The following is a 12,263-nucleotide window of genomic DNA, read 5'->3' as shown; positions in this document are numbered from 1 at the left end:
GACCAAATAGGTAAGTAGATTCAATAATTCCAAGGCTTCAGGGAGCCATTCTATATGTACCAAATACTTTGTAAATACACTCTCCTTTGCTCCTCATCACACACCTGCCAGTAACACACGGGAAACAGAGGCTCAGGAAAGGAATGTGGCGAGCGGTCCCGACTCCTGTCTAAAGGGTTGACTGTAATGCCAGGCCTCCAGAACAGCCTGGAGGGAGGTTCGTGAGTTCTCAACAGCACTTCAGTTTCTTATCTTGATCTGGGCCCAGGCACATGTGGTCTTCCTTTGAGTCTTTCAACATGGGCTTACTGTCTCAGGGCCAAAATACTCCCAGCCTCATCTAATATTTCCTTATAGATTCACCTCCCCTCAAACTTGGTATTCTCCAGCCTTGCCATCGCAAATCCGCTCACTCAACCTGGCCGCTGGCCCTGGGAAATCAACTGGGAAAGGGATTTGCAAGCTGAGGGACCCACATGCTTCAAAGAAAAATAAATCTGGAGCGAGTTTTCTACATGAGAGTTCCACAAAAGGGTGACAGGAAAAGCAGGGGAACCTGGGGGGAGCCAGTGACACTGGGCCCTCTCTTCAAGGTGCATTTATTTTGCAAAGCATTGAGGAGGGAAAGGAGGCGATTGCAGACTATTGCTCTCCAGTGAAGATGATGGCCCGGAGAATGCAGGACGACACTGTGTTCGTCTGCTGTGACAAATACCTGAGAAAAACAACTTAAAGGAGACTTTATGTGGGCTCATGGTTTCAGAGGTTTTAGTCTCTGGTTGGCTGGATCCACTGCTTTGGCCTAAGGTGAAGCCACACACCCACAGCAGCAGAGCGGAGAAGAGGAAAGTTGCTCAGCTCACGGCAACAGGGAAGCAGAGGGCAAGGAAGGGACTGAGGGTGACACAGGCCACTAGGGCAAGCCCTCAAGGACCCACCCTCTCCAATAAGATTCTACCTCCTGAGACTTCTACTGCCTCCCAGTAACACATTCAACTTTGAATCCCCTCAATGGATTAATTCACAGATGAGGTCAGATCCTTCATGATCCAATCACTTCCCCAAATGTCCCCCAAAGCCCCACCTCTGGATATTGCTGCACTGGGGACCAAGTCTTCAACACATGCGCCTCTGGGGGACATTCCAGATCCAAATTATAATAGGCGGCATCACACTGAAATGTCAGCATGCAAAGGGAAAAAAATGACACACAGGGAGGCCACCTTTTCATCTCCTCATGGGCTTAAAACAATCAAGTACCAATTACATCTTGGACCTTTCTTTTCTTTTTACAGTAAAATAAAAATAATATCATATAAAGCCCATATCATATAAAGTCCCCCACTTTAGACAGGGCACAGCCACTGAGACACTTGTTAAATACCTGCTGACTTGAATCAGATAAAATGCAGTCTCCGTGGTGTAGAAGAGTGGACCCGAGGTGGAATTTCCTTGGGTGAAACACCCAGGGCCAATCAGAGTAAATGCCGAAATTACTGACGCAGGCTTGTGGACATTGTGTACTGAGGAAGAGCCCCGAGAAAGGCAGGGAGTCTGTTCCAACCAGACAGTGTCTAGACGGCAGGCAGGAAAAAGAAGAGCCTTGCTAGGCATGACTACCTCCAGTGGGGCTCTCTAACCCGGTATAGGGGCGTGGGTGGAATGTGTAATGTTCTTTTTTTTAAAAAAAAAATATTTATTCTTAAGGGTTAGGTGGATACAATATCTTCATTTTACAATTATGTGGTGCTGAGGATCGAACCCAGTGCCTCGTGCATGCCAGGCGAGCGCTCTACCACTGAGCCAAAACACCAGCCCTGCGTGTAGTGTTCTTATTTCCCATATGTCTATCAGTTCTGGTCCTCTCTCAACCCTCACTCCAAGGAGAGGTTTCACCAGCTTCTTACCAACAGGGGCCTGGGGATGAGCCATGGTGGGAGAGAATTAAATATATCAAGCACTTCTCTTCTGCACTGGACACTCCATCATTATTACTAGAATGACGTGGAAGGGTCCAGAGAGCCCCAGGCTCTATACTGCACTCTCTCTGTCACCCCATTTAGTGGTCACTGCAATTTCACGCATTAGTATTCTTAACTGCAAGTAAGTACAGCTGGCTTCCCAGAAGGATAAAGTGAGGACCTGCAGGACCTGCATGATCTCCAGTCCTATCCAGGAGTCCCATTTTGCCTCTGCATGTTAACATGTATCACCACTTGACCTGGGGCCCTGGGCTTCTCCAGGACGAGAACTGGAAGCTGTGAGACAGCGCTTTTCCTAAAGCCCTAGAGTTATGTTCCATAGGCTGCCACCTACTATGCTTGAATAGCTACTCAGCCCTGGTGGACCAGCGGCCTGGAGGCCTGAGGCAATCTGGAGGGCACTGTCTAGGTATGGACGAGCAAGAGGGAAAGCTGGAAAAGCACAGGGTGCTGAGGACAAATGAGTGCCATTTCCAGCCAGGTGCTATACAGGTTGGAACTGGGAACAAATCTCTTCAGGGTTCTCCATGCTGTCTAACTGGCCCCATGGCAGGATGGGTTTTACATAAAATGTTTCTTCTACCCCACAGCATGGCTATTCCTGGGGCCTCTGTAACGGCTTCTAATCTGACCCTAGCCCCTGCCACCTTGAATCTTCAACCCTTCCCCAGGATCATTCTCAAAATAATACCCCCCAACCACGTGCTCAAATGCCACTGTGCTTGATTTTAGTCAGAGGATCCTGGCTTATCCTTCAAGGCTCAGCTCACAAGTCCCAGAGATGAGGCAATTGCTGTTGGTGGTGAACAAGGTGGATGTTATTACATGAGCATCTACCATGTGCTTAGTTCATGCCCAGGGCACAGTCCCCTGCATGATCTCACAGAAGCCTCAAAACAACCTTGTGAGATGGTGTGGTAGAGGAAACAGCTCAGAATGGCCGAACCAGCCCTACATCCAGGTCTGACTCCACAGCCCACTCTTCCCCTACCCACTTCCTCAGTTCATCATCTTACACTGATCCACGCTGGCTGTCACGTGCCCTTCCTTCTACAGCACTGGGACCTTGGCAACTCTGACATGCTCATTTCTCTTGGCCTTGGGATCCTTAGCACAGTCCCTAGCATTTGACAATTTCAAAGTCCATTTGAAATAGGATTTGACTGCCTTGCACCTGGAGCCTCCCCAGAAGATGAGCCAAAGGAAGGACTTCCAGCTCGCCATTTAGGACAGTCTGTGCTTTGGACAGTTGTGGGACCAGGAGGATGGCACTAAGGGCAGGAGGTCAGCCAGGGAGTGGCCCCCTCAGGAAAGGCCTGGGGATGACTTCCTTCTCCCAAAGCACCCACTTTCCTTCCTGTCTCCTGTTCCTTCCCCATCAGATGCAACAGAGAGGCGGGCAGGGACTTGACCCTCCAGCTAAGCTAGGAAATTCCCAAGAAGTAGGAGCCTAAGCCTAGTTTCCTGAGAAAATAAGACCCCCCCCCACAATCTCTATTTTTCTTTCTTCCCTATAAATCACTAGGCCAACATTTGCTACTAGATGTGAGTGGCAGTCTGGGCTGCCTGTGTCAAAGTCACACCATCCTTCATTTCTCCACTGGGTCTTCTCCAGTAAATGTGGTTTTAATCCGGGTCTCTGCCTGCCAAACCTACCCAGCCGTGGACACAGGAGGCTTGGTACACTGGGGAATTTCTCCTCTCCCAGTATGTGGGTAGCTTGATTCTTCTTTCTTCTCTGGTAAGACTGCCTAACCAGCTGCTGGTAAGGGGTAACGGATTCTCCATACTCAGTAAGTCAAGTGGATCCACCTTGGATGGGAGAGGCGTGCACAGTCCATGCTGCTCCAGCCACCAGGGATGACTTGACACTGGCAGCCAGAGCCATCCCTCAGCCGAACCACCCACACCGATGACATCCCAGCCATGTAGGGAAAGCTACCACTTGTTCCACAACCCTGGGGGAAATCAATCCCTCTCCCTTCCTGACTCCGAGCTTGCTGACTCTATTCAGAGAGCTGCCCAGGAGAACAGGGTCATTGTACTTGCTCAGATATTTAACACCAAGGAAAGGATCAGACAGCGAAAGTATGGTTTCTGAGAATTCATGCAGCATGAGGCCTGTCTCTGGGGAAATACTGAGAGGAGAGGAGAGGAATGGAATCACTGCCAGAGGGGACTGGCCCAACCCCATTGCCAACCTAGTGGACTACCTGGGCCTGCACCTTCATCTTGGAGCCTCACTGGACCTTTGATGTCTCTAAGTATAAGGGGATAGTTGCGCACTAGGAGCAAGTGACTTGCTATGACATGATAAGAAATATAATTTGGTTCCTGCCCTGGTTCCTGCATGGGGCCACTAAACCCTAGGAATTTCCAGAGAGATGGGGTGGGAGTAGTGGTATCTTTGTTATTTATAACTTGAGTTTTTGCTGCCCCATTGACCCTTGGAGGATGGGAGCTGGTGGCCAGAGAAATCCAAGCAGAGAGGGACTAGGGACTGACTTAATCAGGAATGGCTGGTGACTGGCTCTATCACACCTGCAAAACGGGACCTCACAAAACCCCTAAACTATGCAGTGCAGACAGCTTCTGGGTTGGTCAACATATAGAGGTGCCAGGAGCAGGGTGTCCACAGAAACTCCCCGCACCCTCATACCTTGCCCTATGTACATTTCATCCGGCTGCTCCTTTGTAGCCTTTTTGATATGCCTAACAATAAACTAGCAATAATAAGTAAAGTGTTCCTGAGTTCTATGAGCCATCACAATGAATTACTGAGCCTGGGGAAGGAGTTATGGGGACCCTCAACTTGTGGACACATTGGACAGAAGTGTGGGTAACGTGGGGATCCGCTAATGGCACCAGAGGTAGGGTGTGGCAGTCTTGTGGGGCAGTGCCCTTAGCCTGCGGGGTCGATGGCAACTCTAGGTAGATAGTGTCAGAGCTGAATTGAACCATGGGCCACCCTTCTGGCATAGAAGAATTGGTTGGTGTGTAGCTGGAAAAACAACTCCACAGGTTTAGTGTCCGAGGTGTTGTGATTAGAGAAACTGTCCATCTCTTCCTCAAGGGTCCAGATTGGTCTCATGGAGCCGAGTCTCTACTGCCCACGGAGGCCAAGCTTTCTAATCCCACCAAGACCGGCCCAGTGGCCAGCTGGCAGCCTGAGCTTCCTGAGCCTTCCCGGAGCCCACAAGCCCAGATCAGTGCAGTGGGATCCGCCCCGAGAAATAGGAACCTATCCTTTTCAAATCAGAGATGGCTGCCACACCCAGTTGAAGCTGCCAGGAATCAGGGCCTTTCAGGACAGACTCTCCTCAAACCATTTATCTTGGCCCCAGGGCACATTCCCGGCTTCCTCTCCTATCAGTTTGCCAGGAACAACAGCCTGCCAGAGCAGCTCCTGGTCTGGCCTAGAAGGACAGAGGGAAAGAGTCTCCCATGCTGTCCTATGCACCTTGGTGAGGAATACCTCACACATCTGTCCTGTGATGTTCAAGGAAGAAAGGGAAAGAGGACTGGGCCCCTCTGTCTTCCACTAACCTAGTTGGCAAATAGCCTGAACTGCCCTCGTTTTCCCATATCGTTGACGTCAGGCTCACCAGGATGGAGAAGGTGCTAAGGTCTGGGCTAATCAGAGGGTAAGACAGGGCCAAGAAGAAGGAAGACCACAGAGCTGGGCCTCAAGCTCACTCAAAGAGGCCTCAATCTCAGGCACATATCTATCTAGAGAGAGAGAGCTATATCTTACTTAAGGTCAGTTGTAGCTCATCCAACAAATACCACTGACTGGGCACCGTACAGCCAACAGAGGTATATAAGCGTTGGAGAGGTATGACCTGAACCTTCAGAGCATGTGACAGGCATGGGTTTTGTTCCCTCCTCTCTCTCACATGTACTACACACACACGTACATGTGCATATACACTTAGTAATTCTAATGTGGTGCCACAGTGCTGTCACAGATACTTCACATTATCAGAGGATCCCAGAGAGGAGTTCCCACCTCTGCTCAGATGAAATTAGAGAAGGCTTCAAAGAGGAGATGACCTGGTAGCAATGAAGGGAACAGCACAGGGAATTACACATGAAAATGGTGTTTCAAAGTATGGAAGTCCCCGAGTGTGTCTCCCTCAAATTCCTATATCGCTACAGCCCTGACCCCAGTGTGATGTCACTAGGAGGTAGGGCCTTTGGGAAGCAATTAAGTTTAGATGAGGTCACAAGGGTAGAGACCCCTAAGATGGGATTAGTGTCTTTGTAAGAAGAGGAAAACACACCAGTGTCCTTTCTCTACCAAGTGAAGCCACAGTTAAGAAGGTCACCATCCATAAGTCAGAAGTACCTTCCCCAGATCCTGGTCCTCTCAGGCCTTCCAGCCTCCAGAACTGTGAGAAATAACCTTCTGCAGCCTGGAGGGCAGTCGGGTGGTGTTTTGTCCTAGTAAGCTTCCTGAGCCACACCCTGTCATATTTACAGAGCCACAGGTGATTCAGCAGAGATGGCTCCTCCACTTCTGGGGAGCCAAGTCTCCCAGCTTGAGTCTGTGATCACATCTGCTGATGGAGTAACCCCTGCCACCAAGTCACCGCTGAAGACTAGAGTGCTCATAACCCTCTTCCCCCCTTCCACAATGTCAGGCCACATTTGAAATGCAGCTTCCTCAGCCCTCATGCCACCAGCAGGGAGTCTCAACCCAATATCATGATGGCTATGGTTACAAAGCAGCAGACAGCAGAGCACTGCACCCTACGCTGGCTGTGAGATGGACGCATGGGATACGCAGCTTTCCTCCAAGTGTTCTACAAACGGAACCATGAACTTCCACAGCTGGTGGTGACAAGTTATATAAGTCCAAGGTCCTGCTGGGCTAGACACCAAGAATAGGCAATACATAGCAGGTTCTGCTCTCTGGGCTTAGAAAACTAACAGGCACTGTCTACCTTCTGGGAGCTCCGAGTTTAATGGAGAACAGACAGACAGAGACACACACATGTTTCTTGAGCATCTTGGACTCTTTGTCAGGGGCTAACTAAGCTCTCTACCTCCAATTTTCTTTCTTTCTTTTTTTTTTTAAGAGAGAGAGGGAGGAGAGAAAGAATTTTAATATTTATTTTTCAGTTTTCGGCGGACACAACATCTTTGTTGGTATGTGGTGCTGAGGATTGAACCGGGCCACACGCATGCCAGGCGAGCACACTACCGCTTGAGCTACATCTTCAGCCCCTCTACCTCCAATTTTCAAAGGTTAAGAAGTTGTTCCAGTTCACCTGGCAGAGCCAGGATTAAATCTCAAGTCCCTTAAAACTATGGCCACCAGCCAGTCCTCCTCGAACACTTCACATGCAAAGTGAAAAGCTTACACACAGTCTAGGAAAGAACCAAAGCCATCAGAAGCACACAAGACACAGCTAACTCTGACTGAGGGAGTCTGGGGGACATTGCAGGGGAGGTGTTTTTTTGGGCTCGGTCACATGGGCTCCTGGGGAAAAGAACCCCAGGCAGAAAGCAGGCACAGAGCTTTGCAAATGCCGGAGACAGCCTCTGCCCAGGGCAGTGCCCTACAGCATTGAGAAGGACAGAGCCCTGGGGTGTTCCCAAGTGTCTGATACTTGAGGTAGATATGATCTCCTGGTGTGGCCAGGAACAACCAAGGGAAGGCAGAGGCCACTAAGAGCCTCCCATGTTCAGTTATGGAGTCCAGGTTTGTTCCCAAAGGCTCTGGGAAGCCCCTTAAAGGTTCTTATTGGCAGAAAATTTCAGATGTGAAGTTCAAATGGTCATTTTTATCCCCCATGAAGTGATACATATTTATACTTTGGAAGACTATGCAACTCAGTGCTCTCTTGGCAAATAAAACCTTTCGCAACATATGGACGTGAAGTCTGTCCCTTTAATTTTATTATGTAGCATGTGGCACTCTGAATTTTTAGAATATGAGTAGAGAATTGACTTGAGATTAGAACTTAATAAGAGACATCTTCATCTGTCATTTTAATTCCTTTTCCAACACAGCCAATACCCAACTTATCAATCTAATAAAAGGAGTGGTGAGATCAGATGATAGCTTGTAAAGTATTTAGACATGCCTGGCATTAACTTAAGTGCAATACAGGGTTTTGATAAACATATACATACAAAGACAAAGAGGCTTTGCTATCAAGTTCTTAGCTAAACTCCATGGTGATAAAGTAACTTCTGTCCTACCTTAGCCAGCACTGAAGGATGCACCCCGGTGAAGAACATAAGCTAGAGATGTCAAGAGGTAGCTGCTACACTGAGCCAAGCAAGGTACAGTGTCATTTTTAAAAACAACTAGAGTTTTTCTGAATGCACTTGTGGCCAACTTTTGCAAGAACGTTCCTCAAAGAAGACTTGGCACTGATCGATCCACTATTACTCATATATCAAGGCTAAGTTTCCACTAAGCCAAATACCTAAGATGTAAATTTTCATCATTTCACTGTTGTCAAGTGTCTGGATACTTGGGTATGATAGCTAGATCCTGGCTGAAAATTTGTGTCTTCATTAGATATTTGTCATTTATATGACACCACCTCAGGAAGAAGTCTAAGTATAGAAGGTTAGAACCATGTTTACACCTGGTATGGTGGCACACACCTGGAATCCCAGTTACTCAGGAGGCTGAGGCAGGCCTGGGCAACTTAGTGAGATCCTGTCTCAAAATTTATTAAGGACTCGGGATATAGTTCAGCAATATATAAGTTAAATCCCCAATACCAGAAATATAATAAAATCAAAATTTAAATTAAAAAAACCCCTCACATTTAGTGCTTTAAGGCTTAAGGAAATTAAATGACATGCCTAATGTCACAGGGCTCAGTTTGTTTTTCCCCGATTCCATCAATAGCCTCAGCAATGATTGACATCAGATTCTGAAGAACAGAACAAGTGACCAGCTTTTTGATGCTTACAACCTTGTCATGTCTATGTACAGAAAAAGACATCAATAGGAAAGACACGAAGTGACTTGCCTTGAGCCCAACACGTAAAGACAAAAGCTGACTTTCCCCAGTACACTCACAGATGCACACATGCTTAACAAGTGTCCTAGAATGATACTAGCAGAAGGAGCATTAAGTGTCATCTGGGCTATCCTTATTTTGAAGGTAAATTCTTGCGGTAAAAGGAGCAAGGGAAGAAAAACCAGACCAAAGTTCTCCGATTTCAGTAACTGGGTAGTTTGCTTACATTTCTGCACTTTTATCTAGGCCTGCTCTAAACACTATCTCACATGCTAAAAATGTAAGCTTTGCAAAGCAGGAACTGAAATGTAAACACTTGGGCTTTTGTAGCAAGGGGAAGGCTCTGGTGTGGGTGGCCAGGGAAACGGAGTGTTTCTCCCTGTGACACCACTAAGAGTTTGGAGTGTCCCAATGTCTCCACCTTGTGGACAGTGCCAAAACTACATCAAAATTAATTCATTGACCAGTTAGGGTTAAAAGACTGGTCCAGCAATAAAATGAGGTCTTTATTACAGTATTCAAAGGAGTCAAAGTAATTAGGATTTTAGAGTAGTAGAGTGAATTGAGAATTGATAATGATAAAGTTTGGGGTTATGCTAGATACCAAAAGTCTTCCAAACAATTATAAAATATTAAATTGTGTGCAATTCACTTTTATGAACAGGTATATATTACTATTCTTCACATTTATGGAAAATTAGGAATGCAAAATATGATCTAAGTTGACCAGATCACTTAATTTATCAGTGCATCAGCTTTCCCACCAGTTCCAGATGGCAGAAATTTGTTATATCATTAAGAGTCTGGTGGCTTTCATTTTCAAAGATTTTTACTACTACAAAGGAAAGCACCTCTGTTACAGCTTGGAATGTCTAGAATGTATCCCTAAGGCTCTGGTGTTGAAGCCTTGGTCCCCAGCTGGTGGTGCTATTGGCAGGTGGTGGAGACTTCTGGGGGCAGGGCCTACATGGAGGAAGTAAGTCACTAGAGGTGTGTTCTTGAAGGGAATATCTAGTCCCTGGCCTCTTTCTCCCTGGCTGCCATAAGGTAAGCAGCTTTCTCCACCACATGCTCCCCACCATGCTGTTCTGCTTCACCACAGGAGTGGAAACAATGGAGCCAAGTCATCTTGGACCACATCTCTGAATCCATAAGCCAAAATAAATCTTTTCTCCTTTAAGTTGACTTATCTCAGGTATTTTGTCACAGAAATGGAAAGTTGATTAGCACAACTGCTATGCCAATGCTTCTAATTAAATAAAAGAACAATTTTAGTCATACAGACAGACCTATGCAAAAGTTAAAAATTTCTGAAATAAACTCTAGCAGTTGTGCTATTTCAATGCAGCAGTACAGTGCTAGGCAAGAGCGTTCCATATGGTTAAGAATGATGAGCCACTGGCCATAGGCTCTGCCTCTTGACAGCTGTATAACCATGGCAAGTTATTGGACTTGTCTTCTTGAACTTCAGTTTCCTCATCTATAAAATGGGGATTATGAGATCATTCACTTCAAAGGACTGCTGTGAGGACAGAGCAAGATAATACATGTAGAGCACCCGCACCCTTCTCCGCACATCACAGGGGAGTTGGCTATTATTAAAATTGTGAAAATACTGACTCACCCAGGGGGTTCCTGACTATCATTTTCATGGAAATGAGTGACATGATTATTCTATTCCTGATTTTCCTTATATGCAATTTTCATCACTAGAACCATTTAGAGGTGGAAAAGACCTTGGAGAACTTTTGGACAAGTCCCGTTGATAAATTAAGAAGTCTCAGTCAAGTGAGATAAAGAAACGCACCTTATTTGTGCAGTGATCTCAAAGTGAAGCTACAAACAGGAAGCCAGGCCTCATGCTACACAAAGCCGTGACACGGTCATCTAAAAGGTCCTTAGTAATCTCTCATCACTATCCTTAACTTTACACATGAACCAATCAAGAAACAGGACGGTTAGGGTTTGTTCCTTCGTTCACCGGCCCATGGGCTCATTAATTCAGCTTTATTTATAAGCTCCTATTGTGTCATTGCAGAAGCGATTCCATGGTGAAGAAGCAAGGCAATACTCCAGCTTCATGGTGCAAGAGGTTGCAAGTACCAGAGAGGGCAGGGAAACAATAAGGTTTGCACCCAACACAGGGTGACAGAGGTAACTGGCGCAGGGGCAGGACACAAACTACTTCAAACTAAGCGGTCAAAAAGGACCCATTCACAGAGGTGTCAACTGAGCAGCAAGTGGAACTAGCCATGCAGAGATCTGGAAGCAGAATCCAGGACCAGAAATGAGCACAAAGGCTCTTTTTTGGAAGATGGAAGAATGGAAGGAGCAGAAGCAGGGAAAGAGCAAGGTGGGGGAAGACTGATTAGGTTGGAGAGGCAGGTCCCTCAGGACTGGGCAGGCCGTGCTAAAAGGTGGGGATGCAGCTCAGTGCAAGGTTTGTTTAAGGGACCGAGGTGGCAGGTTTGTTTTCCAGTGTCACTCTGGCAGCTGGTGGGGACTTGAGAGTTACTAGCCAAACCTGTCTACCCAGGTGTTCTGACTCAGCCCAGCAGTGTCCCTGCCACGCCACGCAGCCTCCAACACAGACGGCAGAAACCGAGGCAGCCAGAGTGATCTGCTCCAAACTGAAGTAAAGGCCGTGCAAAAGGGAAAGCAGGGGCCAAGGCTTCTCCCGCTTGGCTAAACGACCAACAGGAGCCCAGGCACTCACTCACCCGCTGGTGATATCATCAGCTCGGATGTTCTTGCTGAGGACGTCCCCATCACTCATGTAGCCAGGGGCATCCATGCTGATGCCCTCCAGGTCCACCTCATCTCCTGCCTTGTCTGACACATCCACGTGGCAGATGCTGCTGCCCCTGGTGGCCAGCTGCCTCCTCAGGGGGGCGGAGTACACATAGCGGCCTGACTCGGTGCTGATGAACCGGCTGGCGTTGGCTCGAGGTGGGTACCCATTGCCCATGGAGGGGGCGTCTCCTGCCTGAAGCCGAGGACTGGACTGGCCAAGTCTCCAGGACAGAGGGGTGGGCCTCCCCGTCAAGCTGAGAATGCTACGGCCACTTATCTCTGTGGTGACGTTGGTATCGAACGTGGTTTCCAATGTGCTAAAAACGTGAAAACAACCAGGGTTAGACCCTAACATGCCTAGGATCCTCTGTGGTTTGTACGTGCTTTAATTTTTTTTTAGAATTATAAAGAATTCCTCCTATATAAAGTATATAAGAGGTACCAGGTACCACGGAATGTATTTCCTCTGCTAAAGATAGTGAAAAAGGGAAGTTGCACA

General features: G+C 47.4%; 1 protein-coding gene across 9 annotated transcripts in view; it reads right to left on the bottom strand.

Annotated features, from left to right (window-relative positions):
• The window catches only part of NAV2 (neuron navigator 2), a 701,871-nt gene that overhangs the window by 150,733 nt on the left and 538,875 nt on the right, over positions 1-12,263 (bottom strand). For all 9 annotated transcript variants that reach the window (XM_081282533.1, XM_081282536.1, XM_081282532.1 and 6 more), the window contains one exon: positions 11,692-12,081. In XM_081282533.1, coding sequence (XP_081138659.1) covers positions 11,692-12,081 — 390 coding nt within the window. The remainder of the gene's footprint in view (positions 1-11,691; positions 12,082-12,263) is intronic.

Source organism: Spermophilus citellus (assembly GCF_964194105.1).
Source record: "Spermophilus citellus genome assembly, chromosome: 2".
Classification (NCBI taxonomy): domain Eukaryota; kingdom Metazoa; phylum Chordata; class Mammalia; order Rodentia; family Sciuridae; genus Spermophilus; species Spermophilus citellus.
This window is presented reverse-complemented; position numbering and strand designations above follow the sequence as displayed.